The sequence below is a fragment of the Lipophrys pholis genome (genome assembly GCF_963383615.2).
Source record: "Lipophrys pholis genome assembly, chromosome: 19".
NCBI classification, from domain to species: Eukaryota; Metazoa; Chordata; class Actinopteri; order Blenniiformes; family Blenniidae; genus Lipophrys; species Lipophrys pholis.
The window spans coordinates 3448240-3472444 of record NC_137647.1 but is presented as its reverse complement, the minus strand read 5'-3'; the positions used below and the strand labels follow the sequence as shown (position 1 = coordinate 3472444).

General features: G+C 45.1%; 1 protein-coding gene across 15 annotated transcripts; it reads right to left on the bottom strand.

Annotated features, from left to right (window-relative positions):
* Nucleotides 1-6878: 6878 nt before the first annotated feature.
* Nucleotides 6879-18557, bottom strand: med25 (mediator complex subunit 25). Of its 15 annotated transcripts, none has more exons than XM_080487563.1 (21): nucleotides 18397-18557; nucleotides 16877-17012; nucleotides 16750-16795; nucleotides 16509-16633; nucleotides 16311-16409; nucleotides 15414-15534; nucleotides 15147-15303; nucleotides 15045-15071; nucleotides 14120-14238; nucleotides 13928-14003; nucleotides 12826-13094; nucleotides 12244-12345; nucleotides 11101-11186; nucleotides 10962-11019; nucleotides 10773-10880; nucleotides 10169-10345; nucleotides 9900-10013; nucleotides 9623-9694; nucleotides 9084-9254; nucleotides 8874-8991; nucleotides 6879-7822 (listed from the first exon to the last, which is right to left on the bottom strand). In XM_080487563.1, exons 2-21 carry the CDS (start codon nucleotides 16999-17001, stop codon nucleotides 7719-7721), a joined length of 2274 nt encoding a protein of 757 aa, XP_080343689.1. In that variant the 5' UTR covers nucleotides 17002-17012; nucleotides 18397-18557; the 3' UTR covers nucleotides 6879-7718. The 15 variants fall into 15 exon arrangements, with proteins under 15 accessions (XP_080343689.1, XP_080343688.1, XP_080343682.1 ...); XM_080487562.1 differs by having other exon boundaries at nucleotides 18358-18540; XM_080487556.1 differs by having other exon boundaries at nucleotides 9900-10010; nucleotides 18358-18540.
* Between the last annotated feature and the right edge of the window lie 5648 nt (nucleotides 18558-24205).

Here is a 24205-nt window from a genome sequence, read left to right as displayed (position 1 = left end):
CACCCCCCCACCCCCGTTTCCATGGAGACTGAGTCAGAACATTTTCAAAATGTTCCACCTCGAGAGCCGATTTCAAAAACTTGTGTGTGTTTTCAGTGACTCCGGGCATCGCTGTCGTGTAAACAGGCCCAAAGAGGAAGCGGCGCTGACAGGTCAGTTTACGTTCTGCTATCAACCTTAAGGTGAAGTTTTCTGGACCGTGTCCAGTGCGTACGGAAGAAACACCCGCATGCACATGGCGCACATGCAAACTCCACCAAGGAATTCTCCAGGGTATTTCAGCTGTGAGGCGAGAGGGCTCGCCAGCACCCTACTGAGCATGTGCAGGAGAAGTAGTTAGTACCGTCGTGGTGCTCATGACCAGGAGCAGCGTTTTCGTTTGCTCCCTTTTACACAATGACGGCGCCACACTGCGGGGTTTTTTTTATCAAAAAGTTGCATTTTCCCTGTTTCCATGGAGACGGCCCCGAGCGTTTCCAGAAAGCTGCACCCCCCCCCCTCCATTTCCAAAACAATGGAGTTGCAGCGTTTTCAACAAGTTCCACCTTGGGAGCCGTTTTCAAAAGTTGCGTTTTCAGCGGCTCCAACCACCGTTGTCGTGTAAACGGACAAAACGCTACAGGAGTTTTTCCGTGAATTATATGACGGAGGCTTGAAGACAAACAGCTCCTGATCTTTTTGGCTCAGTTAAAACTATTGGAAATAGATGTAACAACTTTATACACAGTCTTGAATCATATTTAAAAAAAAAGGAGATTCGCAATAGAATGAATACTCTTACTCACTCCTGAATAGTACTTCATTATTCTGGATCAAAATCCAAAAATAGATCAAACAAATGATGTTTCATCTCCTGATATGAAGCTTGAAAGTGATTAAATGTGCAGGAAAGAAGCTCCTCAACACCGCAGCCTTAGAAGTCCATCTAGTGGACAAACATGGTATCTGCACCCAGTTTAGAAAACAGAACAAAAAAAATCAGCCTATAAATTGATGTGTGCTGAATGATGCATAAGGAGGGAGCCGGTTTCAGGTTCAGGGAGCGGTGGAGTGAGTCTGGGAAACGGGCCAAACCGTGGAGCTCAACGCGGCAGCGACCTTTCCAGTGACTCGACCGTGTTTTTAGAAACCGAACCACTGGAGAGTTTCTGCCGAGGCGACCTGAGCTTTTCCTGCTAAACCAGAGCGGGCAGGCGGGGAAAAGTTAGTGATGCATCATTCATAAAGAGGTCCATGCTGAAAAAAACCCCAAGTGAACGCAGACAGAAAAACTAAATAGACAGAATTAACAGCTGGACTCTCCTGTAACTCGTGGAGTCGGACGCAAAACGACGAAAAGACACTTTTCTGATGTTTTTTCTTCCACAACTTTCCTTCATCCGACATTATCATCGACTTCCTGTGATAAACGTCTTCGCTGCAGCGCTCAGAAACACTTTACCGAAGGAGCTGTGCGTCGTTAAACAGTCCCAGAGAAAAGCACAATTAACAACCTTCAGTTCCTGCAGGCGGGCTGGACACAACTTCACTTGTTCACAAATAATTAAAGGGGACTTGGGAATTTTCTATTCTGGTCTGCATCTATTTTTCAAACCTGGAGGAGGTTTAGAAGTGTGCAGTCGCTGCAGTTTTGTGGAGTTAAACTAGAGAGAGGAGGCAAGTAAACGTTGAACCTGTGAGAGAGTCACACTTCAGTCGATTTTTCCGTTAAATCGTATTTCTGAAAGGTTAAACATAATATATATGATATATATTTGTGGCTTATGTTTTAATTGATAGTGTGTGTGATCACAGCTGGAGCAGCAAGTTATTGAAACTTGCATCGTAGACTTGATCAGTTTTAACACAGGAAGTACTTCTTGTTGCAGCCGGGATTTGAACGCAGTCCTCCACAGGTTATTTATTAATGTTTAATTCAGCAGTACGGCATATGTAGCCATGGCATGGTATTTCTAACTGACGTACCACTGCTAACTAATTAAATAACTGTAAAAGAAAAAAGAGTGTCGTCTGCAGAAAAAGTCGGGGATCCCTGCAAAATCAGACGAACGGGTGATGTTCTGTGAAGCTGGCAGCATTCGTCTCCACAGCGTCGATACACAATCAGTAACTAATCAATCCCCATATCAGTCAGACTGACTTGCCGAAGTATTGAGGTGTTGACAAATGGCTTGTTTATCCCCGGAGCCAGGTCAGCAGAGAGTCAGTAAACTCCTTTAATAAATGAGGGTTGCATTTCAAAGTATGCCAATCGTTCCATTAGATTTCCGTAATGGAACGACGTCCCAGATTAGATAAGACAATAGATCAATAGTGAGCCACAACGCAGAAGCCTTCATATGGACAACATGTTTTCAGAGGAGAGTCTATCGGCTTGTGTTTTCATTAATAACCATTTGCCCAAATGAGTTTTAGACTCTGCACTTCATTCTTCTCCAGAAGCCGAAGGATCGATGTATCGCGATGATAATTTGTCCACTGATTCGGCTTTACGTTCCACACCGACAAGACGAAGACTTCCCACGAGCTTCTTTGCTCATATTTCAGTCCGTTTAACGGCGTCGGATCGTCGCTGACGGGCGGCGACGGGGAGGGAGACGCTCCAGTCGATGGAGGGGATTGATGCCAGTCCGTTCAAACACAAACGCGTCAAACAACCTCACCAGTATAAAAGAAAAAGTATTAACCTTCATTTTCCAGCTGCAGCAGTGAACTGAACTGATCCGACCCCGAGCCGAACGAACAGTAGTGAGAAGGTAAAGAGTGCGTCGGTGGACATTAAGGGGTCTTTCACATCCGAATGGTCGGGGATTCGGTTCTCTTGGGGGGGAGGGGAGCCGAGAATGTTCACCCCATCATTTGGTTCGGTTGGCGTTCACATTCCCTGTAGAGACCAAACCACCTGGAAAACGTCACGCAGTTACACCAGCTGCTGGTTTGGGGGGCCCTGTCGCCCGAAACAAACACTGACCAGAGAGGAAGTGAAGAAGAAACACGGCTCATTGATTGGTCCGGACCGAAAGTGGAAGTCCCGCCGCTTTAGCCCGTGGTGGCTAGGCTAGTTAGCTCGTGGGTAATGGGTAGCCTCAAACGACGGTGATATACAGGCTTCAGACCAGATATCAATGAGTCTTCCTCACTACGTGTTCACTAATTCTTCCTCACTACTCCACATCTGGCTGCGAGATATTTTCTTCTGATTTGCGCGGTCAGCTTTGTTTGTTTCCTACCCACAATGCATTGCCCACTCCGTGCCGTCCTCTCACCCCGCCCGCTAGAAAGATCGTTTGTAAAGGAAGCGAGACGAGAGATCTCTTGTTTGCTCCGGTTCAGAGTTCGTGGGCGTTTTGTCGTCGCCCAAAACAAAAATGGTTTTTCCCTGAAGAGAACATTGGTCCGGACCAAACAGCGGAACGTGAACACGCCCTCAGACGTGCGATCGGTCGGAGACGTATCAGATTTCTAGGAGTGCGAATCAATGAATGAATCAAAAAGGAAAAACAACACTGTGCCCACGCTGATCTTTGGGGAGAATGGGAGCGTCGTCAGTTTTGATCTCATAGTACTACCAGTATTTAAAATTCATTTTGATATCAGACTTCAGATGGTGTGTTAGTGTGCCGACTCAGCTCGGGGCGGGGCGCAGTCCCAGGACGCCGCTTTCTAACTTACATTCGGAAAACATCAGCGTGACCTCGAAATCAGGAACGTTTACTAAAGGGGGAGGGCGGGGGGAATTAAAATTTAGAGCAGTGAGACTGTATCCACAGCATGGAGGCAACAGAAAAGTTGCAGCAATATACAGATGAAGCTGTGGCGTCAAACACATTTTAGTAAACGGTAAAAACATCAAAGAAAACATTGATTTTTGGACACAACATTGTGTTTTTGTAACATTTCACAGTATTTTGCATCACTAAAATTGGCTTCATGTTGAAATTATAGTAATTTTCCGTAGTAATTTGTTTGGTTTTCGCAAAAATATAGACATTTTCATCACAAATACTAAATTGAAAGGACATTATGGCATTATTCTACCTCTCAAGATGACATTATGCTGTATGTGGCCCCTGAGCTCAAATGTGTTTGACACCCCTGATCTATTCTTTTTGGGGGCTGCATGCTGGTGGCACTCTCTGTCGGTTCAAACCCGGGCTTCAGAGCCTTTCTGTGTGGAGTTTGCATGTTCTTCTTCTGCATGCATGTGCTTTCTCCAGTTTCCATCCATATGCACACTTTTGCATGGTTTGAATAATTACCGTATAGTTCCTAATAGAAGAGCGCCCCACTTTTCCAAAGATGTGGAGGCCTCCCCTCAAAACAATTAAAAAACAGACCTTAAATAGTGCATTCTAATGCATTGTGGACTATTAAATAATACTTTGGGACGTGAAAAAGTGTAGGACCAGTTGATATTGAACGAACCACCAAATATGTTATTGAAAAAACATACTTATTTAAAAGCACATAACTGAACCAATATAAAAATGGATACAATATAGATATACAACATGTATATAATGTAAACGAAGATGTGCACTAAATAAATACTAAATACAATTTGACTTCACATACAGTCCAGTTTTATCTTGACTGGGCCAGACTGGTAAAGTATTGTTATAATAACCTTTAAATTTACACTTTAATGTTTTGCTTTGTTGTGGCCACAGTGTACGTGATGAAACTGACTATAATTTTGAAAGATCAAACAATTGATCAATAAAGTCAATTTTAATTAAACATTCTGGTGCAAAATACAGTGAAATGTCCCAAAACAAAACCTATGAATCCTAAATAATCACATTGGTTGGTGGATTTTGGGACCGGATTGGACTGGAGCCTTTAGTGGGCCTCATGTTTGTCTCCCTGGTGTAAAATGAAAGTGACGGCTCGCTGCCTAAAACTATGTATGGTCCCAATAGATGCGCGCCCCCAAGGCTTGTACTCGTCCACTGTGCATCTATACAGGTATTTATTTTTTTTTACTATCTAACACCAGTAGGTTAGTCTGTGTTTTCTTTTTTTCAGAACAGAAAAGATACGCCTCACTTTGAAACCCGCAGACTAAATCACACATACAGTATGTAAACACAACGCCGGGCCAACATAAACTGTTCTCCGAGGCCCAGTGGGAACTCACAGCGGCTCCTCTGGTTGTTGGCTGCCTCCGTGACCATCTGCTCTGCCACCTGAGCTGCAGTCAAGGGGGCTGAATCCCGTCAGCGGGCAGATCTAGGAGGAGACAATGCTGGGCGAAACGTTTCAGGGAGGAAAACACAAGCGCCGCTTTATGAAACTGCTCCAAAAGCGCCGCAGCAGGAATTAGTCCCCCGGGCGGCTGCTCGCAGTGTGGCTTCATGTCCGGCACCTGACGGAGGCGGGCGGAGGTGAAAGGTTGGAGGAGGCTGAGGAGGGACAAGTCTGAACCACACACACACACACACACACACACACGAATGTCACAGGACGTCTGTTTACACACCAACGGTGCTCGGAGTCACTGAAAATGCAACCTTTTGAAAACACTCCAACTCCGTCTCCATGGAAACGAGGGAAAACGCAACTTTTTCTGCGCTGCTACTGCACATGTGCACCGTGGCGGTAGTAAATAGTTCTTCTGCACATGCTCAGTAGAATGGGCAATATCGACAATGGCTGTGAAGGATCCCAGTTACAAAAACAAGCGACAGCACCCACTATTGGCCTGGCATGCTAACTACCTCGTTTACAGCCATTTCTGCAATTTCTGTGTAAGTGGACCTCGTTTTCAAAGCGTGCTGTATAAACGTACAATTTTTCTGAAACGAAAATGCAAAAATTATGTGTTTTAAACGGTGAAGAGCTGAGGTATTTCAAATGTTTGGATGTGTTGTGATGTTTCGGGCCTCGGGTTACTACGTCCATGATTTCTTTTATCGATCGCTCATCAGGGCCAAAGTGTCGTTTGCCGATACTCTGTTGTGTTTTCACGATCTCCATCGAGGTCACGTGGGGTCCAAAAGGAAGTCACTTGTGATTGACCGGGACCCTTTGAAGCTCCATTATTGAATTTCTTTGGCAGATAAGAACAAAGGATATTGTAAACGGTGGCGAGATTGAGGCGCAAACCTCCAATTATGTTAAGAGAAAAGTTTTCCTCTTTCTTTCACCTCTCTCTCTCTCTCTCAAACCATCGGTCTTCTCTGTCCATTATCTGGACGTTGCTGCTTTCAGAGAAGTGCAAGTTTCCTTTGAATGTCTTCCAGGACACATGACGTCCGATTTTCTCCATTCAGAGACGCCGCCCACCTGGACAAATTGAAATATATATTTGAGAATATTCCATCAAGTTGACATCCAACCCTTGTGCTCATCCAGACGTCTTCTGAAGGAGGCTGGTGAATGAAAAGCCAAGAGAAAGCGGGAAAGATGGAGAGATTTAAGAAACTGGGCGGACCAGGATACAAAAGGGTAGGAAATGAGTCGGAGCAGGAGAGTCGGTGAAACAGGCGAAGGTAAAGGTTGCTTGAGGAGAGAGAAGGATTAATCCCAGCAGGAGGTGGAGGAGGAGGAGAGTCAGGAAACGTGTTGGTTCCACAAACGGTTCTGTAATCCATCACCGGGCAGGAGGAGCACGAGGGCGAGAGAGGAAAGAGGTTGGGAAAGAGGGAGAGTCACGGGATCTTCGGAGTTGGGAGTGATTTGACCTCCCGCCGGTCATAAGTCGTCTCACAAACCTTCACACAGGCGGAGCGGAGTGAATTTACACTTCCCATGTTGACCACATGTTTTTCCTCGACGACGCGGCCTCACGTAACACCAGATCAATACCAGAGTGTAAAGTACAGCGAGCGTGACGGCCAAGGCCACACAATGACGGGAGTGATAACGTGAAGGCTAACTTCCCTTCTTCAGGCGAGATCGTGTCTTTATTGGATTTATGACATTTGTAATGTTTGTAACATCGTTATTTTCTGACTTTGTTTAAACGGAGGCACATTGTGAGATCACAGTGGAGGAACACTCTTTTAACAATGGTGTGAGTATCGCGTGTGTGCGTATGTAAAACATTCTTTAAACAAAATCCTACGAAGTGCGAAGAAGCAGCAGGAGAAGAAAAAGCAGTTTTAGAAGTTTTAACAATAATCAAAATAAAGTGTAAATTTCCTGATTCAACAAGTCGAGCTGCTGGAGCTCGAACTGGTTTCAAACCAGAACCTCACTCAACACGAGACTGGTCATAATGTTATGGCTCGAGTGTGTGTGTGTGTGGCGTGCCAAGAAATACCGGCGCTGCCATCTGGTGGGAGTTCAAATAACCACGGAGACGCAGCGAATAAAGACCCGTCCTTCACCGTGTTTATTTCAGTCGTGGAGTGAAGAGAAAGAAGAAAACCTCTTTACATTAATACAAGACGACTTTCCTCTCGTCTCGTCTGACTCTCATAAAATCACCTGATCCAGAATAAAAACAAGGAAAATCTCCATTTTAAAAAAAGAAAAAGAAAAAAACTGTGATAAAAATGTAAATGTTGCCTGGATAAATAACACTTTGACCTTCGTCGTGATAAACTGAGGATCGCTCTTTGTTAGACGGAGCCGCTCAGTTCTGTGGAAAAAAAAAAGAAAAAAAAAAAAGAATTAAAAAAAACTAAAAGTAGAAAAATGGCTTCTGGAGCTTCAACAGTCCGATTCTGTGTCTGAGTCCATGAGGATCTCAGATCAGGTCCATGAGGATCTCAGATCAGGTCCATGAGGATCTCATCCTCCATGACGCTGGAGACCTGAGGCATCCCGGGCTGCGGCACGGCTCCTCGCTGGCCTCCTGCCATCATCATCTGACCTGATGGGAACAAGAGTGAGAGGTCGTCCGTGTTAAAGACACGAATATATCGACATTTTAACCGGCTCCACTCTGTACCAGAACAAAGAAAAACTTCAATTTAAAGGTCATTACGACACTATTCTACCAGTCCAGCCCTCTCAGGATGAAACTGGACTGTAAACTGTGTTTTTTACACACATAAACTTTATAATCCTAAACTGAGAGAGATGAGCTGTTAACAGTGAGAACTGAAGACACAGTGAGATTACATATGGAGAATATGAGCTGTAGATTTTATTATAAATGACAAAAAAACCTTAAAAGCTGAGGTGGAGCTGGAGTTTGAAACTACATTCAAATTATATTTGTGGCTGAAACTACAATTGGAAGTATTGATTTTAATACCAATGTAACTAGTTGAGCATAAAAGTGAATTTTGTTGGTGATCATTAGACTTTTACGTTTTATGTAATAATTCATTTGACGACATGTCGAGGCCTCGTTTCTATGACAACGCTTCAAGTGAAAACACATCGTTTTTGAAAGTTTTTTGTTCACTCGGCAAAATGATGCCGTTTTCCACGGAAATGGCAAAAATGCTGAAAACAATGTCGTTTTCATGTTTGGCCACTAGTGGGTGCCGTTTGTTTAGTTTCACACACGCGGACAGAGAACAATCGACTACATACTACGACCAGTTGCAGAAGTTTCTGAAAAGTTGCGTGCCACTCTTTTCCGCGAAGGATTTAAAAAAAAAGAAAGAAAAAAGTTCCACCTTGGGAACCGTTTTCAAAAAGAGCCACTAGTTTTCTGTCCTCACTTGAAAACACTGAGGCATGAACAGGACTTAAATTCTGTATTAATTCAATAACTCTGACAAGCTGAAGAGTTTTTTTTTCTAGATTTGTTTTCTGGCGTGTGAAAACCGCATATGCCTTTAGAGTTTGAAAAAGGAAAAAAAAAAGGTTGTAGGAACTATAGGTTTTACCAATAGTTCAGTCAATAGAGGCTAATCGGTGAATGCTTTCTGATTTAAATGGGTGTTTGTGACTGTGAGGCGTTCACTGACCTGCCAGAGGCTGCCTCCACTGGCCCTGCATCTGAGCGCCCCCTCCAGGCGCCTGGTGGACCAGCTGCTGTCCTAAACCTTGGTGCATCATTCCCGACATGTGGGAAACTCCGCCCTGCTGTAGGGAGACAGAAGAGCGTCAGCTCCACCCGCGGGGGGGGGGGGGGGGGGGGGGTCGTTTTCACGTCCGGCTCCGGTAAAACAACTTACCGGCTGCTGCTGGCTGAGGAGGAGGCTCCGGAGCTGCGGATTGGCTCCCGGGTTCGACAGGCGCAGGATTTGACCTGGAGGCGGGGCTTGTCCGCCCTGTGCGACCTGGTTGGGCGGAGCGCCGCTGCCTGGAGGCTGCTGATTGGTCGGTCCGGCAGCTCGCATCGTCATCTGGAGGAAAGTCCAGAAAAGGAGTTAAATAACCTCATTTATGTCATCGAACTAAGATGTGCAAATCCAGAAAGAATGAAATGACTTGGCTGCAGCCAAAGTTAAAACATCGGTGACATAAGACCTTCGCCACACTTCGGGCGATGTCATTAAACTGCACATAAATGAATAATTTATCACTTTAAGGCTGAAAGTGCAGGTGAGATAAATCGACTCATGTTCTCTTCTACATGCGTGTCTTTACAAGTTTTGCACGGCAGACATGCAGAAGTTCAACAGGAAGTAACGGAGCTGTCGCATGCCGAGAGGAAGTTCAGTGAAATCTAAACAATCTCCACTTCTTGTTGTTGTTGGTTTTTTTGTCTCACCATGTTGCTCTGCCTCTGCTGCTCCTCCATCATAGAGACCTGACTAACGGGGGGCATGCCCACCACCACAGACTGGACACAGGACAGATCAGAGAGGAGGAGAAGGAGGAAGAGGAGGAGAAGGAGGAAGGTGGAGGAAAGGGTTAACCGAGACATGCAGAGAAACACCCGAGCAGTCACCATGCCGAACACCAGGCAGAGTGAGAGGGAAACTGATGAGGACACACAGACGTGGCAGCACAGTGTGTGTGTGTGTGTGTGAGAGACACGATGGTACCTGCGACTGGACGTTGCCGTGGGATACGGGGATCGGACCTGGAGCCCTGTTGAGGAAGTTCTGGTTTGGTGGGACTTGACCGGGTTGCATCGGACCGCCTGCTCCACCTAACTGCTGGAGGGAGGGAGGGAGGGAGGGAGAGGGCGAGGGAGGAGAGGGCGAGAGAGAGAGAGAGAAAAAATATATTCGAGAATGTCTCCACAGCATTGTGAGAAGTAACTCCCCCCACACCCACCACCCCCCATCCCCCACCCCCAGGCTCCACTCACCGCCCGGTGCTGCTGGACCTGCTTGTGGTTGGTGATGACCTGCCGGATGCCGTTGACGAAGCCGCTCTGGTCGTTGGGGATGAGGCCCATGAAGATCCTCTTCTTGGAGGAGTAGAGCAGCATCAGCACGCGCACCTCGCAGGGGGAAGTGGTGTGGGGGAAGTGGACACAGCCGGCCTGCGGACACAGTAACGGGACATATTCATTCCTACAGAGCCATCTCTATAAACTACTCGTTTGGAAATGAGGCTAAACACAAAGTATTCAACTTAAACAATCTAAAATGTAGTTTCTAACAGCATCATATTGCTTGCGAGTGATTTAAAGTGTGGCTAAGAGCTCCGTCTGGCGTTTCAATGATAAAACTGATGGAAAAATAACTCAATTAAATCTGGAGTCCCTCAAGGCTCCATTCTGGGCCCACCTTCTAAAACTAGACAGAAAACCGGCTCTATTTTTAACGGTTTTCATCTTTCTCACTGCAAATTCTTTTGAATTATATTATAACAACAACATGCTGCACACATAAATCTGCTTCGCCTGAATGTTGCACTGTGTTTGGCTCTGATTCTGAAACGCCTCAGGAAGGAAGAAAAGAACTTACGAAACCGTTCGCCATGATGCGGTACAATCCCTTCAGTGACTCCATGTCCTTGTTGGTGAAGAGAAACTGGACCATTCGGGAGTTTCTGAAGAGGTGACCTAATGTTGTCTGCGTTAAAAGACGAGAGAGCGTTCATTCATACAGAAAACCCAAATGGACAGGATCAAGCTTCAGAGAAAAGAGTCTCACCAGTAACTGCTGAGGAATCAGCTGCATGATGAGCTTCTGCGGCCACTGGTCTGTGTTTCTGTAACGAGTCGCGTTTCAGTGAGGAGCTCCAAGAGAAACAAGAGCAGCTTTCAGCTCGGCGTTCGGGTTTCCTACTCACAGGTTCTCCCCTTGGTTGACGTGGACTTGGCAGGGCAGGGAGCGAGTCAGTTTGGTGTTGGAGTCCATCGACGAGGCTTTCGGCTTCTGCCGGAATTAAAAGGCCAGCGTGTGACACACAAGCGGGTAAAAACAAGAGTTTAAAAAAAGATCAAAATAGAGTTTGATTGATTGAGCCTGAACAGAAATGCAGAATTAATATGGAGCACTACAATCTCATTACGGCAGCTTTTACATGAGGAGTATTGAGAAAACTGTTATAGAGGCGACAATAGAAAGAAACAATCCCGACTCTAAGTCACTGAATTGAACGGGACAATCGACACCATGTGGCCTTTTGAATATTTAAGTACAAACATTCATATCAACTAAAATATGTGACAGCAAATACTAAACAAAGTAAAATAATGAAGAAAAAGACGCTGTTTTAGATACATTTTTCTGGTGGATTTGATTACGAAATGCAGCATTTATGATGGTGTGCCAGACTGTCACCAGTTAAAGTAAATGAACTCGTCACGACAGTAATCAGAGTGGGAACGCAGCCAGCATCGATACACGATCAATAATCAATCAATCCTCTATCAGTCAGGCTGATTCTAGACCAATCAGCACGAGGCAGAGACCTGCAGACACTAACTGGACCGGATTCCCTCCAAATGTTCACGATTCAATTCTGAAAATGTGGAAGGAAAAATTCCAGATTTCTGGAAATAAAGAAGTTATTGATCATTTCCCCAAACGAGTTTTACTCTCCTCAGAGTTCATTCTCCTGCAGCAGCTGGGGGATCAATGTCTCATGGTGATAATTTGTCATTTCTGGCTTTACATCAACAAGACGAAGACTTCCCCGAGCTTCTTGCTCATATTTCAGTCCGTTTAACGGCGTTGGATCGTCGTTGGCGGGCAGCGGAGGGAGGGAGAGGCGCCAGTCGATGGAGGGGATTGATGCCAGTCCGGACAAACACAAACACTTCAAACAACCTCACCCGTGTAAAAGAAAAACTCTTAACGTCTATTTCACTGCTTCGGCACTGCAGCTGATTTGAACTTGGGCTGAATTAACGGCAGTAAAACGGGAAAAAACGTGGCGGGAATCGACACGGGCTGTCAAGTGTAAGGCCCGCAAGAGGCTCCGTTTTACCTCCTGCCACTCCAGAACGCCGGTCCACGCCACGATCTTATTGGCTACGCTCTGTGCTTGTCCGATGGGGTTTGCGTTGCCCTGAGCTCCGCCCACACCGGCCTGCAAAGAGGAAACAAACAGGGACACGTTTCAGATATATACCAAGCAAGTGGACTATAAAACATATTATGTGGATTTGAGATTATTTAGTCTTATTATGTGTGATTTATCGGAAAAAAAAAAATCAAAGAAATGAGTAAAAAAAAAAAAAGTCGACCTTTTCTGGGTTTCAACATTTTCATTAACAATTTAACCCGTTTTTGATGATTCAAACTTAAAAAGAATGAAGGAAACACTTCTCGTTAAAGGGACACAGCAACAAAAAAGTTTTGTATTTAAATGGACTTAAGAGCTTAAAAATAATCTTGACATCTGAAGATGAAACCGGATCATGTTGCAGCTCAAGTGGAACGAAACGACAAACATAAGGAGGCGGCGTTTTCACCGGGAATGTGAACGAGGCCTAAAAACCGAGGCTCAATCTGAAAACTTCTCCAAACTCTGCATCTCATCCGTCCCTCCCTGATTATCCTCACTCACCATGGCGGCCTGAGCCGAAGCTGCTGTGGGCTGATTGACCGCCGCCTGCAGCGGCGCCGCCTGCTGCGCCTGCTGGAGCTGCTGATTGGCTGCGGGCTGCCCCGGGGCCGGGACCGGCTGCTGCTGGTTGGGAGGAACCTGCTGTGCCATCATGGGCTGCGAGGCCGTGGTTACCGTGGAGATGTTGGGCTGGCCGTGCTTCACGCCGGGAACCGACGGGATGGCCGGCTGGCCGCTGAACGGCGGACCCTGGTTCACCATCCCCGGGACTGGAAGAGCGTCGGAGAGGAGTGACACGACGCGGTGAATTAATATCACTCACAGCCTCCATCAACACACGTTCACACCCTGATTACATCGCTTATAGTCAACAGGATGTTTTATTGTGAAAGGTGATGAAATATAGAACAAATCTATATCAGGTGTATGCATGTAATTCTCCCCCGTTTACACGGCATCTCATATGAAAACACATTGTTTTCGTTGATAAATAGATCTACTTTAGGAAGCCGTTTTCAAAAAGTTGTGTTTCAGTGGCTCTAAGCACTGTTGTCATGGAAATGGGCGGAAAGTTTTCTGCTTTCACTTGAAAACGCTGTCGTGTAAACGGGGGCCTAAATCTTAAGACTTGAAATTTGATTAGAAACTTTCACTTGCCATTTAAATGAAAAGCATTAATAATCTTTTTTAACATCTCGGATTTTCTCTCACTGTGGAATTCCATCTATTAATTAGGGAATAATGTTCGAGTCACCGACAGCTACAGACGTCGGTACGTGTGTGTTCATGTTCCTCCAGATTGTTTTTTTTTTGGTCTTTTGTGAAGCGTTTGATTCCAGTCGGTTTCAGTTCATTTCATTCTGCCTGGCGTTTCTCTCTAAAGAGAGATTAGAGTAATGAAGTGACTAGTCGATCAGTTCACAATCAGAGCCTCCTAAACACACGAACGAGCAACTGAACTGATATCGTCTCAGAAAAAAACGTTTTGTGGAAACGGAACAAAACAAACACTTCAAACAGAGATAATCCCATTACAGTATGTGAACACGGCGCCCCCCCACTGACCGCTCGGCCAACATAGAGGAGCCCGGCGATAACTCACAGGTTCTCTTCTGGTTGTTGGCGGCCTCCACCGCCATCTGCGCCGCCATCTGAGCCGCCGTTAATGGGGCCGGGTTCTGTCAGGGGGCAGATTTAAGGAAGACAATACTGGATGAGACGCTTCAGAGGGAAAAAAAAAAAACCAGCGGCGGCGCCAAAAGGCCGCGGCGAGGCGAGGCTCGGTGCCCGGTACCTGATAAGGGTGGGAGGCGTTGATGGGCGGAGCGGGCTGCGAGGGCCCGACCACCTGCTGGCTGACGGGCTGAGGAGGGAGGACGGGTTTGAGCGGCACGGAGCCTCCGCCTGCAGGAACTGGAAGACAGCCGGGCCGAATCAGACATTTCTAACCAACCAGAAACACGGATTCCTTTCTGCTTAAACCAGTCACTGCTTAGCAATGTGTAATATTACTACATTTATTTAGATTTATAATACGTTTTTATTTATTTTATTTGTTTATCATTTATTTTATTTCATTTATTTGTGTGGCGGAACAATACAAACAATTTCTCTGTGGAATTAATCAAGTATTTTCAATCTATTCATTCATCCTAGTACATTTATCACTTCAAAGACAAAGAACTATAATTTTTCAACATGTCTAAAAACATTAAATAACAAAGTATGTTTGATATTGAAGCGATTCATAATCCCAGAGAATCTACAGCTGTTAAAAAGTGCAAAGGAAACTTTGGAAATTGCAAAGTAGGATTAAATAAATAAATAAATAAGTGAATGTGATGAACATCTGTAACCGTAGCTTCTGTCATTGTATCCCAGAGCTTTACAGCAAGGTTAGAAAAATACAAGATAATCATTAATAATATACTTCATAAAATTGAGCTTCCAAAATAACAATTATATATAAACAGATGTAACAATGTCTGTTTACAGCATGTTGATTGTTTTTGTTTATATGATCACGGAAAACCGTGACAGGAAAATAAAAAATTAATCAAATAATCAAATTAAATAATTGTAGCATCTGTATTGGATGAGATGAAATGGAAACCAGAGTGATCTGATGACAAACTTTCCAAAAACGATCCATTTAATAATTTTTACATTTCTTTTTTTTAACTTCCCTGGATTTTGGACTTTCTTCACCTGCAACTCACCAACTTCAATCAAGGACGACGCCTTTTCTGTCAGGATGCTACAGATTATTATCATTTTTTATTTTGAAGACATTTAAACTAAACAGTGGAATTGTTTCTTACCAGGAAGCGAGATGCCTCTGACCAGAACCATGTGGAACGGATCCTGACTGTAGTCTGGAAGAGGCTCGACGGCTCCCCCTACAGGAGAGGCCCGTTCAAACAGAGCTCTGAGAGCGGGCAGCTTCCGAGGAGCCACCACAGAGAAGTGAATTCCTCTCTGGGGGGGCGGGGGGGGGGGGGGGGGGGAATTAAAAAAAAACAAAAGGTCAACCACATGTCAAATGCAAACATTTAGCCCGATAGCGAACCAAAAAAAATAAAGCTCACGTCTCTGATGATTTTGACCAGGTTGTCTGCGGTGCAACCGGTGTAGCTGACGCTCTCCACAGCAGGAAGCAGGTAAGGGGGAGAATTACACAGCAGCACACACACTTTGTGGGTCTGACCTCTGGAAAGGAAAAACAAAGACCTTTAGCTGCTCTAGAACGGAGGTCTGGAGCCACACGTGGCTGTTTGGCCCTTTTAGAGTGGCTCCATGAAGCTTTCACTAAATTATACCGAAATTTACTTTTTCTCTTATTTTTGTTTTATTCACACACCAGTAATTTGAATTTTAACTCTTGGATAAAAAAAAAAAAAAGAGCTAAAATAGTTTAAATGGCTAAATGTCCTTCCTTGCTGTGGCCATAAGTCTCTATAAATCCTCTCTGTAAACTTTTAGTCCTGTGCTTACTTTAGCTGTCAACTTTCTATTTATTCTGTGTGGAGCCATGCTGAAAGGAATTCCCCTCTGGGATTCAGATACTATTTCTATTCTAGTCTAAAATGTGAAAATTGTCAGAAAAATGCCAGAAAAGAAGGATGAAACCACTAAAAACATACACAAAATCAACTGAAAGTTAAATGTTTTCCATCCTAAATTGTAATTGAAACTTCATAAGAGATAGTTTGCGTTTTTGTTCCTCTCATTTTAAAGGTTAAATGTGTTTTGCGGCTCCTGGTAAATTTTGATTTGTCGGAAAATCACATAAATGTCTCTTCTGGTCATGAAGCTTGGGAAGCTGATTTTGGATTTTCTCATAAGGTCAAACGCCACAGGATGAAGACAGTTCCTCACTTTCAGCAATAAGATCGAGGAACTTGTTAATGGAGAAGCTCTAATGAAAACATTCTACATGTAACTGGGCTTCACGCGTCATCGTGGTGGGAAACAAGTCATCGTACATTTGCTCCCTCATCTTCTTGAAGTCGTCAAACAGCTGCAAGGCCACAGAAAGTCCCTCTGCGATGAGACTGCAGCTCTCCGCTCCACCTCCCATGAACCTGCGTCAAAAGACAGCCGTCAGAAAACACTGCCGATACGATCTGAAACGACGGTGGATGAGAGGAACCGTCAGGCGGAGGAGTTTATAGGAGCGTTACTGAATGCTGTCGATCCACGAGACGAACTCGAAGGCGGAGCTGGTTGGAGCGTGACACTGGACGTACGACTCTGGGGCGCAGTCCACCGTGTTGAAGACCACGAGGCCATACTGCGTCCCTCCGTACTGGAAAGAAAAGAGTTGGCAGGTTATCCAAAATACTGAAAATGAATCTAAAGACCGAGGCGGAAAAACAGACGGTGAACATTCAAATTGCACATCGCTGAGCTAGAGAAACTCACATCTCCTCCAAAATCTGTTTCGGCCGGAGGTCCTCCATTAAAATACCTGGAACAGCAAACAAAGACGTCACTAATTCATGCTTTCACGTAAACATTTCACTTTAAACAGGAGTCTTGAGGTTCTCACTCGATAGCTGGAAGAATGTAGTTTTTTCGTAGAGATTCGAAGTACGGCCCGAGGTTCGCCGTCCCCTCGATGACGAACACCACGTCGGCCACCTGGCTGGACCCGGGCTTGGTGGACGGCTCCATGAGGGCCGAACCTGGCAACGAGGGGCCGCCACGAATCAGACAGGAGGAGGGAACACAGTGTGTGTGTGGACATGTTTGTGTACATTATTACTTTGAAAAGAAACTTGATGAAGTTGGACATTTTTCGGGAAAACCTAATCCCCTATTATCAGGGTGTCTAAATAGCCTCTTAAAAACTCTCCCAACCCGCCGCCAGAGTACCGACAGGAGAGATCACATCGCTCAGATATTTTGGTCACGTATACACATACCCGGGTTTTTGCAAAAACTGATATTTTTCCCTCTACGTTTATAACAACATCTTCATTGACACAAATCCGCATATACGCCTAGTTCAGAGCTACTATGAACATGCCAAACCTGTAGGGGGCAGTGGAGCGAGAAGCATGAAGCCATTATAGCCAATCAGAGTCCTGGAAAAACCAACGTCACGAGTTTTGATGTAAATCGCTGCCAACTTGTCTTTAGAAGCGGAGGTTTTCCACATTTCCACTCTGCCTGGAGTCTTCAGGTGACTTGTAGCTGCGTTTATGTGTAAATTTCTTTTTTTTTTAATGCCCAGGTACGTGTAAACGTGGCCGGCTCCCTGTAAAATCTAGAATTTAAAATCCTTCTTTCAACTTATGAAGCTGCTAACAAGTAGCTTCCATCATATCTTCAAGAGCTGTTAGTCCCATATCACCCCAGACGAACACCTGGTTCTCAGAGTGCTGCCCCCTGGAGGCTCCTAGGTTTTCTACAAGTAGAATGCGAGGCTTCATGTGGAACCAGCCCCCAGGTTCAGTTAGAGAGACTGACATAGTCTCTACTTTTAAGGTTCGGCTTAAGACTTTTCTTTTTCATACAGCATACAGTTAGAGCTGCTTCAGGCCACCTGAGACGGTTCTCTCGTGAAGCTGCTGTAGGTTTAGACTCCTGGAGGATCGACACCGAGCTTCACTCACCATGTGTCACTATTTCATGTCACTAACATTATGTTTCTCTCCAGGATCTTTGACAGTGGGACGTTTACTGTTGTTCTTGCACATTTGCGGCGAGTGTAATCTTGGTTGTTGCTCTCTGTCGTCTCCTTTCCATCACCAAACCCCCAAACAGACAAACCTGCCAGGACGTCATTTGTTGTGGATGAATAGCAGCACATGTGACGCTGTTTATCAGCGGTGTGTGTTATTATTAAAAAAACAAAACAAAACAGCGCTACATAGTGAGCTATCCGAACACGTATTGAATTAATTGCAATTAAATTCCACCCCGGTTGGAGGATTTTGTGAGAAACAGTGAAAATGAAACCAAACGTCAGCTTCTCGTTAGCTCGCAAATTCAACATCAGCGATCGATCAGGAAGCCTCCACTAACCCGTCATCATGCAGCTGTATACGGAGGCTGAGGACCAACCTGCGGCTCCGCCGGATAGTTTCACGTCCCAGGGCGAAGAAAAAAAGAAACCAACTTATTGGAGCTAAAAGATAAAAAAGTGTTAACTGTTAGCAGTTAGTGCCGAGCCTCGAACGGTGTAATTGTTGACGGCGGAAGTGACGCAGGGGCCCGCCCACTCGGAAGTCTTCTTCTGTTTTATAATGTGGAGAAAACAAACGCCGCAGAGAGAAGGAGCGCCCTCTACACGTTCAAACCTTTATTACACACAGGAAAAACTATTGTAAAGAGCGTACATAAAAATCTAATAAGAAAAATAAAGAAAAAATAAGATTTACAACACAGATGAAGAAAATAGGACAATATTTTACAATATTGATAATGATAAACGAAATCAAGGCACACAAAAGACAAACATAACAAGTATAGATAAATATAGGTAGACCAGTGTCAATGTGCAAGTACACAATATATACAAGGAAAAATATCGAGTCTATTTATTTGGAAACATTGGTTGGATGTTTCAGGTCGCTGTCCTGAAAACATCCAACCTCCCTGCGAGGTTGCCCTGTTTTTGTCTCCGTCCATCTTATATCAACTCTGAGCAGCCTCCCTGTCCCTTCAGAAGAAAAGCTTCCCTACAACATGATGCTGCCTCCACCATGTGGTTACGGTGTGTTTAGGGTGATGTACAGTGCTAGTTTAGTCCAAAAAGTAATTTTTTTTTTGTCTCTGAGCAGAGGTCCTTCCTCCACATGTTTGTTGAGTCTCCAGCGTGGCTCCTCTCAAACTGCAGACGGGACTTCTTCTGGCTTTTTTTCAACAATGGTTTTCTTCTTGTCTGACTTGTGGAGTGCAGACTGACGGTTGTCCTGATGACAGACGTGGATCCCTGCTGCTCCTCCAGAGTTCCCCAGCTTCTCTCACCAATGCTCTCCTTACTTAGCCTTTGTTTTAGGCGGACGGCCATGCCTTGGTGGGTTTACAGTTGTGCCACACTCTTCCCATTATGGGACGATGGATTGCACGGTGCTCTGTGACATTCTTTTTAATTTTAAACTTTTTTTAAATAACTTAACTCCTGCTTTTAACTTCTCCACAGCTTCCTCCCTGACCTCTCTGCTATGTCCCTCGGTCTTCATGGTGCCGGTTGTCCTGAGGTCTTCACAGAACCACCAAGGTTTTTGGTTGACCTGGATTTTATTTAAGGGGATCAGAGTAAAGAGGGCCGAACACTTTGCAAGGCACTGATTTAAAAGAAACGGTAGGGAATAGAGAAGTTACCAATAAAACCTCTCAGTTTTACATATTTTAAAATGTTGACAACATGAAACAATAACTGGACTTTCCTCCCAGGGATTTATTTATTTATTTATTTATTTATTTATTTATTTATTTATTTATTTATTTATTTATTTATTTTCCAAGAGTTGTGTGCTATAAAGTGTAGCCAAATGAAATCTGCACTGACTGGTTATAAAAGAGATTAGTGAATGCTGTTGAAGCAGATCTCCACAAGATGTCAGCAGATATCCACAGTACACCCCTGGTTATACAGTGGTAACTGAAGTTGGATTACAGATAGTAACTTTCTTCCCTCAGTGTGTGACAGAGCGCCTCCGGGTGGAATCTATTAGATAATATCTAGCATGTGTTTATTTTTAGACTAAGTGAGCCACATATAGGAAAGGCCCCAGAGGCAACAGGCATTATGTGTACACAGTTTTTTTTTATTCTCCTAATGTTTGAGTGAACTTTAATCTGTTCCCGATTGTAATTTTGAAACACGATTACTGCAGCAACGACCAGCATGTTCTCGCCTGTCAGATCGGAGCAGCAGACCGGCGGCTAACCTGCACTCGTGGCACATCAGCACACCGGTCTGCGGGTCCAACAATAGCATGTCCTCCGCCTGTGGCGGTGCCGGCCAGTCGGCTCAGCGCGGCGTTCAGAGGGAGGCTTCAGACTCCATCAAACTCAAACTCCAAACTCTCTCACGGAAACACTGCTCTCTATCAATTCAACCCAATTTTTTTTGGTTTTATTTTTTTTTCTGGGAAGGGCGTCAAGCTCTGGGCTCCAGCTTCAGGTGACCTTAGAGGAGTTTGGTAGGAGGCAGAACTGGAGCTGAAAGCGGCAAACCCCCCCCTCCCACCCCCCGCACCACCACCCGCAAGAGCTTTTTGTTCTGACAGGCCAAATTAGCCTTGACAGAGCTCATGGTGAATGTTTGCATGTAAATCCGCCTGCGTAGGCTTTACTATGCCACCGCGCCACTCTGTGTCTCGTTGCTTTGAACTTCTGCACACACAATGCAGGCCGTTGCCAAGCAATTACGGAGAAGGCTCCACTCCCGCTTGGAGAACCAGACATTGTTTTATTCGTCTGCTGTATTTGCTGAGGGAGTAACATGATAAAATATGAATGAGGAATATGGCCGGTGCCCCGGCGGAGCGTGCCTGCCGGGGTCCAGGTGGTGGGGTAAAGGCAATCCGTCTCCTGACTGTTGAACCCAGCTGGGAAGCCGAGGGCCAGATGGTCTCTTCACAACAGGTAATCACAGCCAGCATGCTGATACACTAACGTCCAACACAAATGGGTTACCAGACCCTCCTCTCACACTCTCCGGGGCTTTTAAAAAAGAAATTTCCTTCTATCTAATGTCGCCCTGGTGGGGTGCAGTCAGAGTAGTAAGTCATGAAAAGGAGCTTAAATATGGATTATTACTCCTCTACTTCAAATTTCCACCCATCTTATACACCAGCTTTATCCAACTTAAGACTGCGGGAGTCGATTCCAGGCGACATGGCGTGGCCTGATCGCCAGGCCGTCACCGGGGCAAACACACAAAGACAGATACATGAACATACTTGCACCAACTTAAGGGGGAACATTGGAAGCTTCACCCAGAATACCTTTGTTTTTGTCATAAACCTCTATTTTTGAGGGGAAAATAATAATATAAAGGAACAAGTGGCAGAAAAAAACCTAAGGCCTGATTACACGACAGCGTTTCAAGTTTTGGTGTTTTGGTTTCAGAAAGGTTTTGTGTTTACACAGCAACGTTTAGAAAACAAGAAAACAATGTTGTTGTTTTTTTTTAAGGAAATGAGTGGCTCTCGTTCGACGGTCCAATCCTCTTCTCTCCTCTATCCCCTCACCCCCAACAGGGAATATCAGAAAGCCTCCACCTCTGAGCCTGTTTGTGAAAACGTTTCACTCTGGAAAAACCTTTTTATGCTTGCACATAATGTGTGACTGTGTTGTATTTAGCGATATATAAATAAAATTGAATTGAAATTGAAACGGCAGAAACACTGAAGACGATGTAGTTAGCATGCCAGGCCGCCAGTGGGCACTGTTGGTTATTGTTGTAAATGGAACCGCACACGCAGGTGTGCAGAGAACAAAACACTACAAACATCAACAGTGGGTAAACAGACGACCAGGTTGGATTGATGTTACTGTGACTCAACTATAAAACTCCCAGGAGAATATGGACTGGGAGCCATGACACTCTGGATGCCGCCATGTTTGTAACTGTCCATCTCCTCCACCCTGCAGGTATGCTTCATATTCATTGTTAAAGCTCCACAGCATCATTCTGGCTCTTGACAAGACTTACACAAGTGTAGCATCCCTCCGGGACGCTCTGGTCACGGTTCATTACCTCCCGGGAGGCCTGGTCATGGTTTCATAGAAGAATTAAAAAAAAAAGAAATGTCTACCCGCACACGTGTGAAAAAAAGTATTTACTCCAGCCGTGGTGTGCATGTACAGTAGCAGCGCTTCAGAAATATTCAGTTCTTTGTGTAAAGAGACCGTGCCTTTTCAAAATGTTGCGTTTCCTCTCATTTCCACGGTGACGGAGTCAGGGCGTTTTCAAAAAGTGGTGTTTTCAGTGACTCTGGGCACCGTCGTCGTGTAAACCGACACCCAAAACGCAACGGGAGTTTTGCAGTTCCTGAAAAGCCAGAAGAAGTCCTGTCTCCAGTGAAATGTCTTTTGCCGCGCTAAAGCACGACATAAGCGATTCTAACCAGGTGTTTCTTCACAGGTTTTGCACCTACAACTCATCAACGCTCGGAAATGGGGGGAAACTGGAAACGGGCAACGTCGACGCAGGAGCCAGGGTTGAAGAGTGAGTTAAAACCAAATCCCTTCTTAAATTTCTTCTTTAGTATCATTTAAAGACTTAACTCGGGGGCGTAATGTTGAAGGATGTTTCACACGAGTTTCGGTTCGTTAGGTGAATCTCAAGTTCCTGGTAGTTTGAGGAGAAGGTCACATCCCGGGGCTCGGCTCCTGTATTAATGCCCCGTCCCCCTGCGGAGGAAAACTACTTAAATACCGCTACTAGTTTTAATTTCCGCTTGTGTGCATTCATTGAATTCATTATTTTTGAAAGGTTTGGGGTATTATTTATAGTGTTGGGGGGGGGGGGGGGGGGGGGGGACTGCAAACGTGGCATATTTATAGCAAAAAAACAAAAGGTCGACATCTCTTAGTGCGGCACTTTTAAAAACACGAGAACAAAAGTTTGCAGCCTGAGTCACGGAGGTGGGGAGTGCAAGCTCAAGTCATGATGACGGATGTTGTCAGTCGTTACCTTAAAGGCGTGGAGAATGTACAAAGCTTCACCCAAAGCCTCCATCTTTAATGACGCCTTCGTTTCGTTATCATCATGTATGATAATTAGTTATATTAGCAGCTCGGGTTAATGCCTCGCTGTGAGCTCTGTGATACCTTCAGATGAATCTCTACACACACACACACACACACACACACACACACACACACACACACACACACACACACACACACACACACACACACACTCCCCCTCCTTCCCTCTCTGCCTCTTTCAGCTCACTGAACTGAGTGAAATGTCTTTCCGACTAAATGATTTTTTTTTTTTTATTTTTTTTTTGCACTGTGGGAAAGTTGCCATGGAGACAGCAGTTCCCCCTCACACACCCCCCCCCCCTCCCTCTCTCTCCCTTATTTTTTCTCCTCTCAACAGTCTACAGCCTTAAAGCTCTTCTAACTGGTATGTAGTCACACGTGTGTGTGCGTGTGTGTGCGCGCGTGTGTGTGTGTGTGTGTGTGTGTGTGTGTGCGCGCGCATGTGTGTGTGTGTGTGTGTGTGTGAACTGTTACCACTGTCAGTATGCTGCAGGTGCCCCATGACGAGTGTGTCTATATACGGAGCCGTCCTCCTCCACCTCCCGTCTACAAACATGCATCGTGTATGCAGATATCTCCAGGTTTACCCATTTGTGTCCTCCTCCTCCTCATCCTCATCCTCATCCTCATCTAAGCTCACATCCTCCCGAGTCCCGCTCTCCATCCTCCTTCATTTGTTTAATCCTCTCCTCCTCCTCGTCCTCCTCTGTCATTCGCCTGCTCATCCCGAGTCGGTCCTTCCTTCCTCCTGTCGTTGCTGCCACCGGTGGACTTTAAAAAAATAAAAAAATATACATATTTTCTTTTAAAAAGCCACACGACAGAGAATATGAGTGATCTGGAAATGAAGATGAAGATGGGAGCAGGAGGGGTGGATGGAGGAGAGCGCACAGGGCAGGCAGCCGTGCTCCATTTTGCATTTAGGCAAAATGCGGCCACAATAAAGAATTCATGAAAAAGTGGCTGAATAATTACACAGGACTTAATGCACAGCAGAAAGTCAAGAGAGCTTAGAGGGGGAAAAAAAAAAGAGAAGAAGTTAAGTTGAGGCTGCCTCTGTCCAGGTGAGGCATTACCTTTCATGCCTCAGTTAAATATAGACGGTGTACGTCTGAAATGCCCTGGGCTTTTTGCATTTTATATT

What these genes read in the sequence shown, in the direction of transcription:
- med25 (XM_080487562.1), bottom strand. An exon ending in TGGTCAAAATCATCAGAGAC is followed by an intron (nt 15,304 to 15,413) that starts GTGAGCTTTATT and finishes CCGCCCCCCCAG; the next exon opens with AGAGGAATTCACTTCTCTGT. An exon ending in TCCTCAGCCAGCAGCAGCCG is followed by an intron (nt 8,992 to 9,083) that starts GTAAGTTGTTTT and finishes GTCTCCCTACAG; the next exon opens with CAGGGCGGAGTTTCCCACAT.